This window comes from Cynoglossus semilaevis, chromosome 11, assembly GCF_000523025.1.
Source record: "Cynoglossus semilaevis isolate Cse_v1.0 chromosome 11, Cse_v1.0, whole genome shotgun sequence".
NCBI classification, from domain to species: domain Eukaryota; kingdom Metazoa; phylum Chordata; class Actinopteri; order Pleuronectiformes; family Cynoglossidae; genus Cynoglossus; species Cynoglossus semilaevis.
In genome coordinates this window covers 13,004,842-13,025,353 of record NC_024317.1, presented here as the reverse complement: position 1 = coordinate 13,025,353, position 20,512 = coordinate 13,004,842, and the positions used below count along the sequence as shown (strand labels likewise).

Genomic DNA, 20,512 nt, shown 5'->3' with positions numbered 1-20,512 from the left:
TCGAAATATCACAGCACCACATGGAAAGAGCAGAGTTTTAAACACCAGGAACTAAGTCCACATTCATATCTTTGGAGGATGAATGGAATGACTTTCAGAACTACAGGTCAACTAACATCAACACATTTATTAGACTTGTTAGCTGAAAAGCAGAAATAATTAAAAGTTGAAAAGAAATTGGAAACAAAACTATAAATTAGAAAAAAAATGGTTCTAATAAAATAAACCCAGCAAAACATCAGGAAAGGTTAACTGAATTTGGGTTAGACAAAAATAACAACAAAAAGCTACCTTAAAGTAAGAACGACCAAAAGTTAGACGTCAGGTAAAACAGACATACACAAACAAGAAAAAAAAAGAAAGGTAGAAGTGGTTTGCAAAAGGTTGAAACTTGCCCAAAATGTTACCCACAAATGTAGCAAATATAGCTAAAGAAGCTAATAAAAAGAAATTGCTTAAATGCAGCAAATTTGAACTGTAAAAGAACAACAAAGCCAAAGAATATTAAATTGCTGAATAACAGCTAAAAATGAATAAAGGAAATCAAAAAGTCTAGTTCCCTTAGCCAGCTTAATAACAAAAAAGCTGTGCAGAAAAAGGTAAAAAAAAATTGCATTTGAAAACAGAAACCTGTATTTGTATTTTAATGCCCTCAAAATATAATTCAGATGTGGTTAAAGAAAGGTTCAAAGTTGTCAATTCAACCCATTACCAACTGGATTCAAGCAGCCACACACAGCCTGTCCATCGGCTACAACTGACCCATTGACCCTGCAAAGAAGCCCATTACCAACTGGATTCAAGCAGCCATACACAGCCTGTCCACCGGCTACAACTGACCCATTGACCCTGCTCAAAGAAAAAGATGCTGCAAAGTCGGTTAGTTAGTGTACTTACCACCAAATACCCACTCATGGCCCTGGTAATGCTGGAAATGACAACCATTTAAACAATAACAACAATGAACAATTATACAATAAATGTAAGAAACCGTATGTTTGTATGTCAAAATCTGTAACATTACATATTTCTTCAGCTTCCTGGTCCGTCCTCCTCAGGACATGGAGTCCTTGTTCTACAGTGCGTTCTCCTCACAACACTGGGATATAAGCAAAAAAAAAAACCCGGTGCAGCAGTGGCAGATTGAAACAACCCAGTAACACCACCAGGGTGATCCCGTGCGTTCTCCTGAGCTGACCCTCCTGCTTGGAGAGATTAAGGTTTTGGACATGCCAAAAGCAATTATTCAAGTTCATGTTTTCCTTGAAGGCACCTGAGGTAATCAGCTTTGTTCTATGCGGACGATGATTATCCTAACCTGAATGTTAACAAGCCAAACAGGCTTAGTTCCACAGGTCGCAGGTCAGACACGGGGAATCGATAGCTGTTTGGAACGCTGAAACATACATGTGGTATTACACCTAATATCAGTGCCTGATGTGACGCCTCTTTGGGGCAGTGGGGGTGAAGTACACTAACTATGTACATGACTTGGGCGAAAGTATTGATACCTGATGTAGGATATTTCAACTCCCACTTGAGTAAAAACAAAAGACTTTTGTTATTCTCACATCAGAACTGTTTGAAGGAGAAAATACTAATGTGACTCTTTAAACATTTGTCTCTTAAAAAAAATCACCAACACAAAACAGAGTTCCTCTTACTCAATGAGGACAAATAACACCGCTGTATCAGTGTGAACGCCAACACATGTCAATAACAGGCCAATCAGGGCCTCGGAATATCAAAGTGTGTTTTTGTAGGTACATCCAGTGTCAGTTCGATCCACTGGCCTGAGTGGACGTGAACACACTGTCCAGTGAACAGCACTGTTGTTCTCAACAATGTAATCTATGCAACAGCATTTTAGCCCTTTTCTCCTGGCAGCGGGGTGAGGCGTACTCCTCCACCTGGTTGCGACTTTACTCCAGATAAACAGAATTATCTTCTCACCTGCTCTTCCAAACAAGCTCTCCACATCTTTGGAAAGTTGGCTATATAGAATGTTTTGAAGTACGTACAGGTGACATCATTGACCAGATGACCAGTGCAGACTAGAAAAAATAAAGTTTTTATCAGTATTTGATTTGTTTGGTCAGACATAAGGATGATCTACTTCGGGATACAGCATGAGGGAAATATTTTCTGAATATTTGGCTCTGTGTTTGCTGGTTTGTTTATTTAAATTGAGTTTAAACTGCCATTAGCCCCAGGCAGGTGACCATCCACTTTAATGTTGTTTGTTTGTTTGTTTGTTTGTTTGTTTTGTTATTCATGCTAGCCTGATGGATTTGTAATTTGCATGAATGCACCTTAAGGGTTGTTGTGTTTTCTTACCCTTCAGTGTTCCATACTGACAAACTGTCTTGCATTTATAACTTATATGAAGTATTATTTAGTCTGCCTTAAATCAGTGTACCAAATGCATTAGTATCACCCTTGCTAGTAGTCAGTACTAGTACTCTCACAGCAGAGTGTTCCACCCTTCGTGCAGACGCCTCCACTTCACATACAAAGCTCTTGCTTAGTTACTGTTGGTAAATGTCATCAACTCACTGTTTTAGCACCACCTGCTAAGAACCTTCAGTAAGTCAGGATGTGAGCTCCACGGCTGCTTACAGCTCGGCATCAGGACTATGACGTTAGTTAGTTTTAAAAATCTCATCCTTTCGGATGACCTCTCTCTCCGGACGGATTAATCTTGTGTTACTTCCCTCATATGTCACACACTTCTACACACTGAGGGTCATCCGCTCGTCCGTATAAGCCGCTTTGAGAGTCACGCTTCCTCGAGTCCGCACGCTCTCTTACCTACGTGTGTCACCCACCGTGTGGATTCAGGATAAACACTGGCAGATCACACACGTTACAAAAATACAATTGGTTCTCTATAATAATTTGTCATTCAGTTGAAACAGTTTTTATTTTTTTTAATTTGACACTTTTTTATTAATAATTAAATAGATGACACAAATAGTAATTTAAAGTATTTCATTAAATGTTATGTTGTGTTATGGTATACATTTGAACCAATTATTTGGCAACGAAACAGGAGAAATATTTAAAGTCACTTGTTGAACTAAAGGTTGAGCTGAAATATTAACAAGTTAGTTCAGAAAAAGTTAGCAACATGTTTTTGTGTGTTTGGAAATTCCTTAGAAAAAACAATTTGAATTAAACCTAAGCGCTCTTCAAAGATCTGGAAACTAATCCACGTTTGAAAATCTGCCTCTAAATCTCGCTGGATGGAAATCCGCTTCGTTTCAATTAAACCAATTAGTGTGTTTTAATCACAGTTGAAAACACGTCTATTGGTTTGACTGTCGCAGCCAAGCAGGACAACGGACATGACATTTGACGGACCTAATCCCATCAGAGGCCTGAGTTGCACCAGTATATAAGATAAATTGAGCAGCGTTGCAGGAGTCACAGCGACAGCAAAGGCCTGAGATCACCATCATGGCAGAAGAATGGGGGAAACAGATGTTTGCTGCCAGGCGTTACCACGACGACACAACAAGGGGATCGGCCTTCGTTTACACAAACAGCAACCACACCAGAGGTACTGTGTTTTATTTCATTTGATATAGGAAGGAACAACCGCCTTAAAATTCTTTGGAAACATAAATATTCAAAGTAAGTTTTAAAACCTAAATTATTGTATTCAAATAACTTTATTCTGTATTATGGACAAACCTGAGATTGCATATCAAGATACTGGGAGATCAAATGGTGATAACATAACTAATATTGTGTGGTGTATTTGAAAGACTGAGAAATGATGAGGAGGTTTAGAACATAGAACTGTATCTCAGTAAAAGGTTTATCATAAAATATAAGAAGATATTGTAAATAGAAGACAATACAATGATGAAAAAATAGTGTGGATGTATTGAAAAGACAAATTAAAAAGTGTTATTATAATCAAATACTTTTCCCCCCACACAGATCCATTTGAGGGTCCCAACTACCACATTGCTCCACGATGGGTTTACAACGTTGCAACATTGTGGATGTTTTTTGTGGTTGTCGCTTCAGTCTTCACCAATGGTCTCGTGTTGGTGGCAACAGCAAAGTTCAAGAAATTGCGTCACCCACTGAACTGGATCTTGGTCAATCTGGCCATTGCTGATCTTGGAGAGACAGTATTTGCCAGCACCATCAGCGTATGCAATCAATTTTTTGGTTACTTTATTCTCGGACACCCAATGTGCATCTTCGAGGGCTATGTTGTGTCAGTCTGTGGTGAGTTAAGGATGATGTTGGTGATTTAACTTTAATGAGGTGATAATGTGGGGTTACGGTGATATCTGAGTGCATTCATTTCTACAGGAATTGCTGCTCTCTGGTCCCTATCAATCATCTCCTGGGAGAGATGGGTCGTTGTGTGCAAACCTTTTGGGAATGTTAAGTTTGATGCAAAGTGGGCCTTGGGGGGAATTATCTTTTCCTGGGTATGGTCAGCGGTATGGTGTGCACCACCAATCTTTGGGTGGAGCAGGTGAGTTAAGGTATTTATATATATATATATAAAAGAACTATGAATAACAAGGTAGTCTAAACATCCTCATTTCTCAGGTACTGGCCACACGGACTGAAGACTTCCTGTGGACCTGATGTGTTCAGTGGAAGTGAAGACCCTGGTGTCCAGTCCTACATGGTGGTTCTCATGGTTACATGCTGTTTCCTGCCACTTTCAATAATCCTCCTGTGCTATGCTGCTGTCTGGTGGGCAATTCACTCTGTACGTCACCTGCTGCTGCTACAATCATGCCTTATTGGAGGTGACTGCCAGGGAACACGGTTCTCACACTTTGCTGCTTTGTTGCTCACAGGTCGCTATGCAGCAGAAGGAGTCTGAGTCGACCCAGAAAGCTGAGAAAGAGGTGTCCAGGATGGTGGTGGTCATGATCTTCGCATATATCTTCTGCTGGGGACCTTACACCTTCTTTGCCTGCTTTGCCGCAGCCAATCCTGGATATGCTTTCCATCCTCTGGCTGCTGCCATGCCTGCATACTTTGCCAAGAGCGCCACAATTTACAACCCCATCATTTATGTCTTCATGAACCGACAGGTGGGTGTTGTGTTATGGCTATCCCCTACTGCTAGACACAGTCTGTAAAAGAGCATTAATTAAACATAAACACCACTGGGCCACTTGGCCAGCACATTTACTTCTTATTTTTACTTTTCTCATGGTAAACTTAAAAAAAAAGTAGGATATAATACGATAATGTGTAATGATCCTCCAAAACAGCATATCATTACTGAAAGAGTTTATTTTTTTAAAAAAAGAAAAAGAATTCTCAAATAATTATTTTGTAAATAATGAACTTAATGGGCCAGATGGAACACACATGGTTACATGGCTACATGGATGTGTTAAATTGGTAGTAAGAAAATGAGGACCGTCTACCCAAGGCGTACCGTGCATCTCATGTAACCCATTAACATCACACATATTCATTATGACCCTCAAAACACAAAATATTTATTTATACACTTTTACAATTTTTTAACAAATCTAATGTGTCTGTCTCCTCCAGTTCCGCTCATGTATTATGCAGCTTTTTGGAAAACAAGTGGATGATGGCTCTGAAGTTTCTACATCCAAGACAGAAGTCTCCTCAGTGGCTCCTGCATAAATCTTTTGTTTTGGAAAACAGACTATGTACGATTATGACATGTACAGTAAATATGTAATGTTTCTTTTTTTAGTTAGTATAGCTTCCTGGCAAAAAAAAAAAAACCCAAAAAACAAAAACAAAACAATGTTCATAAAAATGAATTATTGTATGAAGGTTTCCTTTTTTCTGATGAATATAAAATTCCAAGCATGTTGAAATATTTCTTTGTGAGTAGTTCTTTTTCTTATTTTTGTTTTGCATGTCATTGCTGTGAACTGGCAACCTATCTAAGGGGAAGACGCAGATATCATTCATAATATTGACTTGTGTGAAGCTAGAACGGTAGAATCATAGCCACAAATGAGTACAAACATTTACATATAATTTTCTTTTAGACATTTTACAATATTCGCATTGAGGTTCAACATTGTACATACAGTATTACATAAGTAAATCAGCAGTTGCATTATACTATGTATTGCAGAGCTAAACGTAGTTACAAGTGTTACCTGTGGACCAACGTAGCTAATACATAGGCTGAGAGGTATTTTAAACGGTTGTTAAAATTATATGTAAACTTATTTTGACATGAACCGGAAGTTGTTGATGACGTCATTGTGTGCGCTAGTCCACATAAACACGTGAGCCAGCAGAGCAGGAGGCACAGAAGTTATGTCTAAAGCTAGTCAGTCCTCTAAGGCTTTCTGTTATATATTCTAATTTAATATAACCCAAGTGTTCTTTTCTAACGTGTCTTGTACTAATTGTGTTCCCTACAGAACAGAAACGAGCCAAGCGTCTCGGCTTTTTGGGAAAGTTTAAGGTCAGTCACCACTGCTATGCTAATCTCTGGGGCAACCTGTATAACAGTATAAATGTATTTACATGGTCTGTTCTTAAATAAAGAGCATATGATTTAGCTAGGTGTTCCCGATGTCTCGATTAGGGTCGGGCAAGAAGGAAGTTCACAAAATGTTTTCCGAAGTCATAAGGGAAACATTTTACCTTCAGGAAAAACTGCTACTTGAGACAGTATTTCACAGAACATTTATGTCAAGACTAGAACTCATTTTAGTTGTAGTAGCGTAAATTTGGCGTTTGGAATATAGTTCAGTGGTGATGCCTTAGTGCATCTAAAACTTGGAATGTTGTCTGAAGGGGTGAAAATTAAGAAAATATCAGTGATCAGCAGCAAAATGACATCTAAGCTGTTGTTTTTTTCTTACAATACAATGAAACCAGAACGCTAAAAATAAATTTAAAGGAATGACCTACATTAACTTTACCTTTTGGAAATTGGCAAAAACAACACTAAAAGTTAGTTAGAATTGTTGGGATTTAACACAGCTGCCTCTAGGCTTAGAATTGTTGGGATTTAACACAGCTGTATTTATGGTTCGTTTGTCAAATATTAGTGGTTCTCTTACAACTAGATGTAACCAGCCTAGAGGTTTCCTCAGTCAATAATATCCGGACCAGGGTTTTTGGGACCATTAAACAAAAACAAGACAGCAGTGGGCAAGTGTCACTAAAATAAATGGAAATATGAATTTGAATGCTACTGTGCTTGAAGGTTGTTTGTCAATGTTTTGCACACAGGCTAAAGATGGAGGACAGAGCAATGCTGCAGGAAGGAAAAAGACATTGGAGCAGACCATGCAACTTGTCAACAATCAAAGAAATCCAGAAGAAAAAAGAAAGCAAAGGGTATATATGTATATATATTATACCCCCTCTTTGGATATCTATAAACCCACCCTCAAAACTCACCTTTTTAGAATGGCTCTCAACATATAATCCCCCATCACCCTGGTTGTTCTAATTTCTACTTTAAGTGATCTTGGGCCTTTAAAATATAAATCACAGTTATTAGTTTTATCATCAACAATATTAATAATATAATTATAGTTGTTAGTTACATGTTCTTCATGTTTCATAATTATTTTTTTCTCTGTTAGCTACAGGACCTCCAAGAAAAGCAGAGGATTTCAAGAGAACAAGAGCTGATGAAGCGCAGGAATTTGCAGAGTTATCAGAACGACATTCTACAGCGACAGAGACAGTTTGAACAGAGGGTAACTTAGTTCTAGTTTGTAATTCTACTGATAGAATCATTGTGTAGAATACATAAAAATGTAATAACTTGTAATGTAATTTTTTTCTTAGGAAATGGAGATGCAAAGTTTGGAGAAACATGTGAATTTTGAAAATGAAAATTCCAGAAAGGCATATTACAGAGAATTTAAAAAGGTATGTAGCTACAAACTGGTCTGTATGTGTTGAATATTTCCTCGGAACCAAGCAACTGTCATTTTGTCATTTATCTATAGGTCGTGGAGGCTGCGGATGTCATTTTAGAGGTCTTGGATGCACGGGACCCTCTGGGCTGCAGGTGTCCTCAGGTAGAGAGGGCCATCATTCAAAGTGGAACAAACAAGAAGATAGTTTTAGTGCTTAACAAAATTGGTGAGTTATACATTGGCCACGTTTTGGGTTCTTACAATTATCAAAAACCAGTGTTGTGCTCTTCGTATTATCTTGTATTTATCTTGTCTATGAATTGGTTTTAGACCTGGTGTCCAAGGAGATTGTGGAAAAGTGGATTAAGTATTTACGAAACGAGTTTCCTACTGTGGCCTTCAAAGCTTCTACTCAGCAACAGACCAAAAACTTGGTGAGAGTTTGAAATAAATATTATTTAGTTGAAAAAATATTAATTTGAAAGTTGGCTACATTATGTGAGACATCCTTAAGGCAGAGTTTTTTTTTTAACTGAGCTTAAAAAAATCCTTAAAACTTTTATTCAATCAGTTGAAAGTTGCTGTTTTGTGTTTCTAATAATGTAAACATGTGAATTGAAATTCAGTTTGTGTAGCTGTCAGAAAAGTTATCGTGATTTTTGCATCCATTTCTATTTCCTAGCGTTTGAATCCACTAAACCGCTCTGTAAGTGTAACTTGTATACTATACTTTTTACCCACTGACATGGACAGAAACGAAGTAATGTTCCAGTAACTCAAGCCACGTCTGAGCTTCTAAGCAGCAGCGCCTGTGTTGGTGCAGACTGTCTGATGAAGCTTCTTGGAAACTACTGTCGCAACCTGGACATAAAGACTGCTATCACTGTCGGTGTTGTAGGTGAGTACTCACTATAACATCAAGCATCTTTGTAGCCTCCTTAACTACATTCATAGAACTGGTCTGCCCTCCCTGGTAAATATCTGGTTCTTTTTTTTTCCTTTCTCCTCTTATCTCCACCATCCTGTTCTCACTCTATCCACCATCTTACCTTACCTTAGCTTGTCCTCACCATTTCAACGTTACCGCTGTACATTTGCTGATAAACTGCTTTGGACTTTAGGCTTCTGATCTGTTTATTTTCTGGCTCATTCACATTGGAAATAGTAATGTTTGTCTATTTCATCCGTTCACAGGATTTCCTAATGTTGGAAAGAGTAGTTTGATCAACAGTTTAAAGCGTGCACGTGCATGTAGCGTTGGAGCTACTCCTGGTGTCACTAAGTAAGTATACAATTAACATTTTCAGTTTTTCTGCACAACCTGCAATGTTTCTTATCTATGTGACCTGTGCTAGGTGTCTTCAGGAGATCCACTTGGACAAACATATTAAGCTGCTGGACTGTCCAGGCATCGTCATGGCAACTTCAACCTCTGATGCTGGCATGATTCTTCGTAACTGTGTAAAAATTGAACAGCTGGTGGATCCTCTTCCACCTGTGGAAGCAATACTGCGCCGCTGCAGCAAGACGCAGGTAGATGACGTTTTCAGACAGAACCTCTTTAATTTTGTGCCACATTGTTCCACACATTTACTTTTTTGCATTTTTTTCCATGCTTTCTTAAGCAGAGATGTAAATATTTTGTGTGGTGTTTTTTTAAAATCTGAACTCCACATTTCAGATCATGGATCACTATGGAGTTCCAGATTTTCACACAGCACTGGAGTTCTTGGCATTGCTTGCCCGGCACCAAGGCAAACTGAAGAAGGGGGGGCTGCCTGATACTGACAAAGCAGCAAAGGGTGTCCTCATGGACTGGACAGGGTGGGTAAAATTGTAAATGTGCAAACTTGTATTGTTACAGTGTGCATTTGTATCACTATGTTTATTCCAGTGTTTCATGTTGTTTAGTGGGAGAATAAGCTACTTCACGCACCCTCCGGAGACACACACTCTGCCCACACATGTTAGTGCTGAAATAGTGACAGAGATGGGTAAAGCTTTTGACTGGGATGAGTTAGAAAAAGGAAATGAGGAGGTTCTTGCAGGTAAGTTGAAAGATTGTTTTTGAAATCTTGAAAATAATAAGACGTGAACAAAAGGCCTCGCCTCCTTTTACACACACTAATCTGCATATTTATTGAAATCCAGCTTGAAGAAGCATTGAAATTGGTCCTTTGCATCAGCAAGAACAAAAAATAAAATATTTGTAAATACTTGGGACAACCCCACTTTAGTTATTCAAGTGTTAAAAGTAGCCAACCATCTGCACTCAAAGTTTTAATTTTATTTTCTATTTCAGGATCATCGTGTCCGGACGTTCAGATGGGATTCTGCATGGAAACTGCAGGAATGACACAAGGAGATCAGGGTGACCTTCCTCCGACATTGGAAATGGACAGAGGATTTGAGGATCAGCTGGAGGTCCTAAAAGATGCAAGTGAGTCCATGGAGGAAGACCAAGACCCAGAGGTGAGAAATGTTTCACAATTCAGCTTAAGAACTGAATCCATCTACCGTAAATACAGGCTTGTTGATCATTTTGAAAATTCTTCCTGCTCAAAACAGTTTGGCCCCATGACCGTAGAGATAAAATCACAGAAAGTTAAGACTGCTGCTAACGAAGCTCCACCCAGAGCTCCAAATCTAAAGGAAATTGTGGATGTAGATCCTTTACTGCAAGGTCAGGCACTATTGGCCGCTGGCAAGAAGAGGAAGAAGCAACAGAAAAGAGCTGGTTTGTATAAAATACAACATTTATATGTCAATAAAGTAAATTACTTAGTTTGGTTTGCGATTTTTTTAAAAATTGTTTAATAATCTGTTCTTTATTATTTAAGTAGGTTTTTTTTTTGTAATTGGGCAATACAAGTCTCAAAAGTTATCAAATGAAACAAATATCTTCAGTTATTTCTTCACTCCTTTTTGGGTGTATTTATTTCATCTTTGCATAATTTTTTTTTAAAATTTAAATTTAACTGACATTTTTGTCTAATATTGGACAATAAAACTAGGATGTTTTATTTACATGATCTTTCTCTTTTTCTCCTTCTCTGTAGATAAAATTGCCACCAAGCTCTCAGACAGCCTGACAGCTGCCATGGATTTTTCATTTTCTGACAGCTGAATGAAATTAAAAGAAAATCTTCTCTGTCTTTTGGTGTATTTTGTCTTATAGTTTTTCTTTCCATTCGTCCATTCATTTATTGTCTATGGCTTATTCATTTGCAAAGTTGTCACTATTTTAAACTATTTTAAAATGATGAATACACATGCACCCGAGGGGCATTAATCTTTTTAAATGCCTTTTTATATCTAAGAAATGTTTTTTGTTAGTTTTGCTTATTACACATTGGTAATCTCTTAGTTTTGGATTTTTAACCAACTTTCAGATATTTTGCGATCTTACTGTAAAAAAAAGTATTTAGTATTAACATGTTTGTGCTGTATATCACAGTGAAAAAACAGGAAGAAGGTCAGTTTTATTATGAATTTTAAAAACTGTTGTGTTTTGCGCGTGCGCGCGTGTGTAGACTGCCTTCAGCGCTGTCAGGCCTCAGGAGGTAAACACCGCTGTCACCGAGTGTTCAAGACTCTTCCACTGCCTGATTCCACCGGCTGAAGGACATGGCCCAGACAGCGGAGCACCTCCATTGTTTACGGATGTTATTACTCTGAACAAACGTCTTACAATAGTACGTCTTTTCCTTAATTATTTGTTTTTATTCCTATCTCAACGTTGACATGAGGGACAAGTAGCCGGTGTTAGCCACTTAGCAGCTAAAGTAGCAGCAGCAACTTCCTATTTTTGTGTCAGCCCTGTTTATGTTTAGACGCCACGAAATTAAACACGGCGGTTTAAATGAGTTCTGACATGAATCTCCCTTTAAAGAACTCTAAGTATTTTGTGTGCGCCATCAGTAAACCTCTGTTAAATCCGCTAGTTTCAAGCGAAAGCCAAAATGAGAGATTACGAAAACAGCTAAAGACAGGCTAACTCAGTTACCCTGTCTAAACAGTTACATGTACAACTCGCAACTAATATGACATACAACAAAGAAGGACTTTTGCTGTCAGAATGGTTTGCAGGAGCTGGATTTAAAGAAGCGGAGTACAGAAAAGCTATCCCCACATAAGTCAAATGATATCCTAGCGGCAATGTTTTTTAAGTGAGCACTTAAACACAGCAACTTAGAACCTACTGGTTTACATTAAGAACTTTAACGAAGGAACTTATATAATTCGTTATAGAAATAAATGCCACAGTCACAATATATATTGAATAAACTGACCTATTTGTTTACCATAGTTGTCGTTCATAGGACGTTTTGTCATATTAGTTTAGCTGTTAGTTCAAGGCAAGGCAAGAGCTTCAAAAATCAGATTGGTCTGTAGAAGAGAAAAAATAAATTCCAACTACTTAACATAAATGCTTTTGGATGGCTGAAAAGAGGAAAGGAAGAGGAAAGACAAGCTGGAATTTTCCTGTGCCACATTTTCAGACAAGTTGTCAGCAAAGGATTTTACTGTGAAGTCACAGACAAGGAGAGTAGTAAATTTAACCTAATTATTAATTAATAATAATTAGCCTGACCTAATTTCTTTTAGCAACATCCTCCACAAAAATTACACAGAAGCAAATGACTGGAGGAGAAAAATAGAAACATCAAATCCCCGCAACAAAACATTATTACATGAGTATAATAAAGGGTAAAAATACCTATGAAATTCAGAGAAAAGACTGAATTATAATACTTAGAAAATATAGGACCAAGTTATTAAGACCAAAATATATTTGCTCACATTAGTGCACTGTCACAACATACTAGTGGGTCATTTATATATTAAAAAAATAATGCAAACTTCAATACATTCTGGTGAGTACATTAAGTTTGTTATAACTGCATTAGATGCTGTGGGGCAAAAATAACTCATGTTTGCCTGTCAGAGATGCAAAACAGAGTGATGTAAATACCTGTTGGTTCAAACATATGTACTGTCTGCATCACCATCCTCTGAGGTTCTCAGACATTGACTGCATTTTTAGGAAGTGAACTGTCAGTTCTAGAAATTAAATTTTTCTCTAAGTGTAAACCTAAATATGCCACAAAGTTTGCTTAAACTCTTGAATGTCAGTTAACCCATTTGCAAAAAAAAGAGAAGTTGAAAGTGAAATTAGAAATGAGAAGTTCCATGTCATGTCTTATGGTGTTCAAAAATAAAACTAAATCAGACATCACACAGAGTTTCATTTAACATCTGTGAATAACACAATTATTAAGATGATATATATATATATACATAGATTATACATTATACATACACACACACAGTGTTTTTTTACCTGAACTGAAGTCACTTATATTAGTTGATTCTATTCAGTCTCTGTGCTGTTTCTAGGTGGTACTTGTAAAAACAGGTCATTGAAACTGCTCTGCCTTCTGTGCATGTTTACGATAATAAGGGTTCATTTGGGTGGATGAGGATCTACAACATATTTTCTTGTACTCTCTTTTACAAGTGTTAACTATTATATTGGTTATATGGAGAGAGGAAAAAAAACATGTTTTGCAGTTGTTGATTTAGACATTACAATGAACAGTCTGATAGACTACCTGAAAGTATTCTACTCTTCTGAATTAGAGTGCCTTCTTTAAAAGCACTCACCTGTTTATGTTGCCATTAGTTGTAACATTACATGTGCACTTCAAACGACCAAACAGTAAGTCTAATCTCATTTTATATTTCAGCTTCTTCTTTAGATCTGCATCGCTCCATCTTTAGCCATGTCGTCCCGTGTGCTGCTGCGGCAGCAGCTGATGCGAGAACAAGCCCAGGAGCAGGAGAGACGTGAAGCCCAGAAGCAGGCCTCTGCCTCTCAGCTTCGGCCTTGTGATTCCACTCCAGCCATCTCTGTCACACTTCCCCAAAATGCTGCCCGATCCTCTCCAGCACAGGTGCCTGTGGAGGTGCTCAAGGTAAGCTCTGCCTGGTTTGGGTCTTAATCAGCCTTCTGTTCGTAATACAGGCATCACAATTTTGACATGAAAAGTTTTTAACATTTGTAATTTTGAGAGTTTCTCTTGCAGTAATATCTTTTTATTTTATTGTAACGTCATTTTAGTTACATTATACTTATGACTTTGCTGTAGCCTTTCAGTACAATTTGAAGTAGGGCAGTAGTGGCCTGGTGGTTGAGGAAGCGGACTTGTGTTCGGAAGGTTACAGGTTCGAATTCACCAGGTGCCACTGTGGTGCACTGAGCATAGCACCGTCCCCACACCTGCTTGAGCTGCCCCTGCTCACTAACGTGATGAAGCAGAGAACACATTTCATTGTGTGTGTGGTTCATTCATAGTAAACCAAACCTGAGGGAACTAACGAACCAGACAAACCTGCTTAAATGATTGAATTTTAGTTTAAACATACCGAAATCTGGCTTGAGGTTGTGAACTAATAAGTCTAATCTTCTCAACAAGCTTTACTCTCTCTTCTGTACTGTTTGCTGTTCTCATTAGTGCTAAACACATTTTCTGCAGTCAATTGCTCAGCATCAGAACAGCATTTTAAAGAACTATGGAGACCTGAGAGTGTCTTGTTAATTTAAGAGCTTCTTCTAAAGTTTGAACATTTTTCTGGACTTGGTCCATATCTACAAAGAGGGGCAATCATTTGTTAATATATAAAAGTAGTTATGACAATATTTATAACCACTTTTTTAATGATCAGGTGCAGACCCATTTGGAGAATCCCACCAAGTACCACATCCAGCAGGCCCAAAGGCAGCAGGTGAAGCAGTATCTCTCTACCACACTGGGCAACAAGGCAGTCACTCAGTCATTAGGTGTGTCGCCTGTACCACAGTCCAGTTCTGCCCCTGAAGTTGCCCCGATTGCCATCAGTGCTCCTAATAGTCCTATGGCTCTGCTCAACATCGGCTCCAGCAAGGAAGAAGTGAGTACAAGAAAAACTGTTGGTCTGTGGGTTTGGTTTTGCCAGAAAGCAGGTTACACAACTGTGCTAAAAGTAGCTTTTCTGCAAGACACAGGGTGATTTGTGCTCAGTTCTGTTTTAATTACTTTTTTGTTTGTTCTGCAGTGAAATGCCCAAGGTTCCCAGTGTAATGAAGCATGCCCTCTGCTGTCACAGCAGTGTTGACCTGTTGTCACAATAGGATGTCAAATATTACACTCACAGTTTAAGCATGCCAGTTCTGCCCCTGCACAATTTAGTTCCTTTGAAATCAGGGCTGTTAATTTAGGGATATGTTTTATTATAGTGTTTATTCTTGATGGGTCATTATTATGTAATAAATAGTTGACATATATTTACACATTACAAACACTAAATTCTGACTGTAATCGATCTAGAATTATCTAATAAAAGTGACATTTTACCTACATACACAGTAGCTTATACTTTATAAACATTTAAGTTGGTTAAAATCTTACAATGTGTTTATTAATATTCTGTAATTTGGTAATAATTAAACTTGAAGTTTCTATTAAATGACCTTTCCTAACAATTTGTGACCTAATTTGTTGTCATGCAAGTGTTAAGTTTGGATTTATTGATTGCAAAAAAAACAAAAACTTATTGCAACCAATCCTGACGAGGAGGTTGCAGTGAGTTTGGTCAGACAAGTTGGTTAGTCAGTAGTTGTCCCTTCCCCATTTTAAAGACCAGCACACTTGTTTGCATTGTAGTGTGTTCTGTTTTTTTTTTTTAAATGACCTCATACCATTGCTGTTTTTTTTTCATCTGTTTTGTCTAGATTGACGATGTGATCGATGACATCATTAGTCTTGAATCCAGTTTTAATGATGACATCATTACCTTGATCGACTCAGGCCTTCAGTTACCCAGCACGGTATGAAAAACAATGTGTGGATTGAAACCCTGAATACTTCCTCTTTCATGTTCCCTCTCAGGTTTCATTCTCCCCTAACTCTGTAATGGCAGGTTAACGCATATGCAGATCAGTCACATTCACTTTTTTTTAAATTCTTCTCTGAAATACTAGAAGCAAACACACATTTTTGACACTTGGTTACTATTCGTCACAGAAGTGCTGTCTGGGCGGAGATGAAGCCGAAGGCTACAAAACAGGGAGATGTTAAACAAAGTGGATTGTGCTTACTTTGAGGAAAAAAGGCAAACGTTTTTTCACTAAAGAGAGGGTTCCACAATTTAATAACCTTGCTTGGGAAACATAAAATGAGGATTATGGTGATGTTTTTGGAGGAACAGAAAAAGAATCATGTTGAGGTAAAGCTTGACTATTGTTTTTTAGCTGTTTCTAAATGTTATTCGGTTGGTTTTGGGATACTTCTTCTTTGTCTTTTTTTTTTAAATCTTCCTTTGTATCCGTTGACAGTTGTGCAGCAGAACATTCAGCACAATGAACTGGCAGAAATGAGTATTAGCAAAATGTTGAAAAATTGTCTTTCTTATAATTTTGCCTTAAGCTTTTATGTTTAACATCTTAAAGTTTGCGCACCAAAGTGCCCAAATTACTGCTGTTTAGTGTGTAAACAAAAAACAAAAGTTAATGATTTATTTAATGTTTAATGTTAATTTCTACAAACTGACACAGTAATTATTCTAACAGAAAGAGTTTTTAAATTACAAAAATACCACATGGACATGTTTAGATGGCCTGTTGTCCCGGGTCTGCATACGTTACGCCATGAATGACTTTCTCAGAAAATTTGGCAAAACCTTTTTTTTTAACAGTCCAAAAAAACTTAACATCTGCTATTAGTTTCATCTAATTTTTGAGAAAGGAGAAGAAAGAATTATACTGGTTGCACTGAATGGAAATAGCTGTTGCAAGGACTAAAGGGTAAGGATCACCTTTGAAACTGAAGAGTCATGGGTCATGAGTCATTTGGACTAAATATGTAATTGTGAAGAAAACAATGTTCTGTCAGTGTAGAACATAAAAGAAAAAGTAATGCACACTACTATATTGACACATTCTCTGTTGTGTCTGTTGTGTTTTTAGCTCCCAGGAATGTTAAATGTGTACCATAGCCCTGGAATGGCAGCGCCCACGATGACAGTCAGTAACTCCTGCCCTGCTGATCTTCCAAAGATAAAAAGGGAAATTACTGGTAGAGTAACATATTTTTCATGAGCCTTTATTCTTGTCCTTTAAGTATGAGGAGAAAAGAATATCTTGTGTTTTTGTTGGTGTCAAGTGTTGGATTTCATTTCACTTTGTGACATGCTTTGTTTTTTTTCTCAGAAGCAGATGCTAAAGCCTTGATGAAAGAAAGGCAGAAGAAAGACAACCACAACCTCAGTGAGTGGACTTGAATTTTGCATTGTAAAGTGAAACTTAAGCTACTTTTACATTGGAAAGTACCAGGGTTATCTTGAAATACAATATTTCCAGGAAATAAAACTCACATACTGTACATACTGTAATTACCTATGTCACTCACCTACACTAACACAGTGGTAATATCATAATCTAGGTCATAAAAACACCAGAAGAGTCTGACTGTAAAGCCAATGGACGGTCAAAGCATGTCAATAGCATGGTGCAATTACTCCTAATATTCCTAGAGCTCAGTCCCCTGCTCATTGGTAGTGCTAGTTTTGAATAGAAACATTGTAAAGACATATCTACAGGTTACCATTTGTATCCCTAATTTCTTTTGTCACCTGCTTGTTTTCCTATAAACGCAGTTGAGAGGAGGAGAAGATTTAACATCAATGACCGTATAAAGGAGCTGGGTACTCTCATCCCCAAGTCCAGTGACCCGTGAGTGCAGTCTGATTTTCGTTACTTTTGTTTTGATTTGCATGGCAAAAATATTGGTTTTTTGCAATTTCATCTTGTTATCTATTGTTGTTTACATTCCTCACTTTCCAACATTGCCTCCATATTGTTTAATGGATGTTGACAACAGGGAGATGCGTTGGAATAAAGGCACCATTCTGAAAGCTTCTGTGGACTACATCAGGAAGTTACAGAAAGAGCAGCAGCGATCCAAAGACATTGAGATGAAACAAAAAAAGCTGGAGCAGGCAAATCACACGCTGATGTTACGCATCCAGGTCACTATCATCTCAGCAACAGAACAACATAATGACCTTAGACAGTCTTATTTGTACTTAAGCAGTGTTACATTTTTTATTTACCCATCACATGTTAACAAATGTTTTTCAGTTTTACCTCAGATTTCTCAGGAAAACAACGGATTGTTACAGAAAACTATCAAACACATTATTAATTTATTTTTATTATATATTAATCATTATATTCTTCTGAGTAAAGCAAAAACTTTGATTTATGTTAAGAAATAGATTTAGGTGAAAGAATATTGAATATCTCTGGATATTAAGCTTTTGTTGACTGCCTGTCTGTTAAAACAGTTAAACATTGATCTTGTCCCAATACACTTTTATTATATTCAAAAAATTGACCCCATCCCTTTTACCATCTTTATCTTCACACGTCATGTTAATATGAATTGGTCTTATTGCCCACAGGAACTGGAAATGCAAGCAAGGCTTCATGGCCTCCCCAGTTCTTCAAGTGCCTCCTCTTCCCTGAGTGGCGAGGCCTCCACTCTGCTGCAGCAGGCTCTCTCGCGGGGGGGGCAGGCTTTTCCTGCCACTGCCGGAGGAGTTGGGGGGAAAGGATCCTCCTCTCAGAACATCCTCACCCTTGGAGGTGTTGGACAACCTTTGCAAGCTTCCTTTCTCTCTCCACCGTCCTCAGACTCTCCTGCTGCAGTCACCATCAGTAGCCCGCTAGACTTGGGCAGCCTGAGTTTCGCTGAGCTGGACGACCCGTCAGCCTCGGCCCTTTACTCCAGCGTCAGCTTAGGAGACATTTTAATGGGCGATGGATGCACCCTTTCTCCCGAAAGGGAGGGCGATCCACTATTCTCTCCTTTGTCTCCGGGTGCCTCTAAAACCAGCAGCCGCAGAAGTAGCCTGGAGATGGATGAAGACTTGTGATGGGCCCTGTGTGGTGGTCAGTGACCTGTCAGTGGTTTTTCTTGAAGTGAACGATCCTTGTTGGTGTGCTTCTAAAGAGACAAAGCAAGAGTCCCTAGTGGCATATTTGGAATTTGTCAGATGAACTGTCCTGTAAATGTTTGAGTGTTCTTTCTGTTGGTCGTTGTGGGTAGTTCTGCTGCACTGACTCAACGCAAAGGATCTTGAAAAGAATTCAGCAATTTTCATAATCTTTAAGAACCAATATTAGTTATTGCAGACAAAAATGTCAAAAGGTGCAGTCCATCAGCAGATGCTAGTCTGTTAATACCTAGTTTTAAAATCACAGTTAGCTCATATTTAGATGGAAATTAACAGAAATTTAGAAACACAAAAATATATGTTCTTTCTGTAAAGACGGATTTACAGTTGTTTCTATATGAAGAATATATGGATTTATAAGTGGAAGTTTAATCTAGATAACTATTGTACATAGATTAAGGCATGCATTTAGAATAATGCAATATTACATTATGATGGAGACTTTACATTTTTTTTAGATACATAACAGGGATATGAGGCTGGCTTGAATTTATTACAGCAAACCTTTTTTAATCAAGCTGTGATGTTTGGTTGTTTTTTTTACAGTGGCTTAGCACAGTTTTTACAAGAAGCCAAAATAATATGTATTTTTGTTTTTAACTAATTAGAATCAGGGTTTGTTAAAAGCAGTCACTGATGTTGGACTCTTCCACCAGCAGCAGCAAAAGGGAAACTTTTTGTAGAGGAAATATTGTGGAATATTTCCTCTACATTGTACATGAAAAATGTATTGTTGCACCTTAACTTTATGGCAGTCTATGCATTTTAATGAGAAGTTTTGTCTTCCACTCATATATCGTTTATAAGACATGGCTGTGGCCCCCTGGTTTCACAGGTGAGTATGCACAAGAAGAGCAGCATTTGAGAATCAGCTACATCTAAGTAGCACAGGTGCTAGGTTCTTATTCAATGGAATGCGACTCCTAATTTTACACACAGGGCATTTAGTTATTTTGAAAGAAAAAAAGTTCACGCTTAATGTTTAAATTATCAGGATTTTCTCTCTGCTAATTTGTAGCTATTCAAAGGCTGATCATAGTTCATCAAGGAAAATATTTTTTTCCATTTTCTTTTATTTACCAGGGCTACAACAAATGCTTTTTTTAATGGGTGACAATTCTTTTATTCTGTTCATTAAACAAGTAGTTATTTGGTCGGATGTGAAGATAACTAAACGGTTGACACACACAATGCTGAAATTAGATTTTTTTTTAATTAATAAGCAGTAATTAACACTTAAACACTTCATTTCCGATTCCAATATCAACCGATACCGATATAGGCCTGCTAATATTTATTAATTTATCTGTACAAACCACTGATGAATATGAGATTAATTAAATGAGCTGTAATGCTGCCATCTAGTACATACAGCTGTTTATCCCCAAAACTATTTTTAGGCCACACATCATTTGGTGAAACCCTGGCATTGTGTTATCGGTTTTCATTATCTGAAAAACCAATAACAATTCTTACAGATATTACATAAAATGCAATTATCAGTTGATAATGTCAGCCGACCAATATTGTCGGACGTCCCTAATTGCTACTCAATGTGGGAGGAAAGTAGTCAAAAGCCCAATAGG

At 37.7% G+C, this 20,512-nt stretch overlaps 3 protein-coding genes across 4 annotated transcripts; all 3 read left to right on the top strand.

Annotated features, from left to right (window-relative positions):
- Positions 1-3,060: 3,060 nt before the first annotated feature.
- Positions 3,061-5,830, top strand: LOC103386414 (red-sensitive opsin). Its single transcript, XM_008320664.2, has 6 exons — positions 3,061-3,562; positions 3,949-4,245; positions 4,333-4,501; positions 4,579-4,744; positions 4,836-5,075; positions 5,548-5,830. The coding sequence occupies exons 1-6, from the start codon at positions 3,460-3,462 to the stop codon at positions 5,644-5,646; spliced, it is 1,074 nt and encodes a 357-aa protein (XP_008318886.1). The 5' UTR covers positions 3,061-3,459; the 3' UTR covers positions 5,647-5,830.
- Positions 5,831-6,201: 371 nt separating this feature from the next.
- On the top strand, positions 6,202-11,023 carry gnl3l (G protein nucleolar 3 like). Of its 2 annotated transcripts, none has more exons than XM_025060009.1 (15): positions 6,202-6,313; positions 6,408-6,451; positions 7,228-7,335; positions 7,593-7,703; positions 7,795-7,878; positions 7,959-8,094; positions 8,199-8,302; positions 8,622-8,766; positions 9,063-9,150; positions 9,224-9,401; positions 9,550-9,692; positions 9,780-9,916; positions 10,171-10,340; positions 10,437-10,605; positions 10,928-11,023. In XM_025060009.1, exons 1-15 carry the CDS (start codon positions 6,301-6,303, stop codon positions 10,993-10,995), a joined length of 1,698 nt encoding a protein of 565 aa, XP_024915777.1. In that variant the 5' UTR covers positions 6,202-6,300; the 3' UTR covers positions 10,996-11,023. The 2 variants fall into 2 exon arrangements, with proteins under 2 accessions (XP_024915777.1, XP_008318885.1); XM_008320663.3 differs by having other exon boundaries at positions 7,587-7,703.
- A 329-nt stretch (positions 11,024-11,352) lies between these two features.
- Positions 11,353-19,443, top strand: tfe3b (transcription factor binding to IGHM enhancer 3b). The gene is made up of 9 exons (XM_008320662.3): positions 11,353-11,563; positions 13,619-13,846; positions 14,598-14,822; positions 15,643-15,738; positions 16,876-16,984; positions 17,119-17,175; positions 17,565-17,640; positions 17,789-17,936; positions 18,372-19,443. Exons 2-9 carry the CDS (start codon positions 13,655-13,657, stop codon positions 18,843-18,845), a joined length of 1,377 nt encoding a protein of 458 aa, XP_008318884.1. The 5' UTR covers positions 11,353-11,563; positions 13,619-13,654; the 3' UTR covers positions 18,846-19,443.
- Positions 19,444-20,512: the final 1,069 nt, after the last annotated feature.

Excerpts from the sequence above, each read along its gene's own strand:
- LOC103386414 (XM_008320664.2), top strand. The coding sequence starts at position 3,460 with ATGGCAGAAGAATGGGGGAAACAGATGTTTGCTGCCAGGCGTTACCAC. Across the intron at positions 3,563-3,948 it reads AAACAGCAACCACACCAGAG|ATCCATTTGAGGGTCCCAAC; the intron begins GTACTGTGTTTT and ends CCCCCCACACAG. Across the intron at positions 4,246-4,332 it reads CTATGTTGTGTCAGTCTGTG|GAATTGCTGCTCTCTGGTCC; the intron begins GTGAGTTAAGGA and ends TCATTTCTACAG.
- tfe3b (XM_008320662.3), top strand. The coding sequence starts at position 13,655 with ATGTCGTCCCGTGTGCTGCTGCGGCAGCAGCTGATGCGAGAACAAGCC. Across the intron at positions 14,823-15,642 it reads TCGGCTCCAGCAAGGAAGAA|ATTGACGATGTGATCGATGA; the intron begins GTGAGTACAAGA and ends TGTTTTGTCTAG. Across the intron at positions 17,641-17,788 it reads ATCCCCAAGTCCAGTGACCC|GGAGATGCGTTGGAATAAAG; the intron begins GTGAGTGCAGTC and ends TGTTGACAACAG.
- gnl3l (XM_008320663.3), top strand. Across the intron at positions 8,095-8,198 it reads TTTAGTGCTTAACAAAATTG|ACCTGGTGTCCAAGGAGATT; the intron begins GTGAGTTATACA and ends AATTGGTTTTAG. Across the intron at positions 10,606-10,927 it reads GAAGCAACAGAAAAGAGCTG|ATAAAATTGCCACCAAGCTC; the intron begins GTTTGTATAAAA and ends CCTTCTCTGTAG.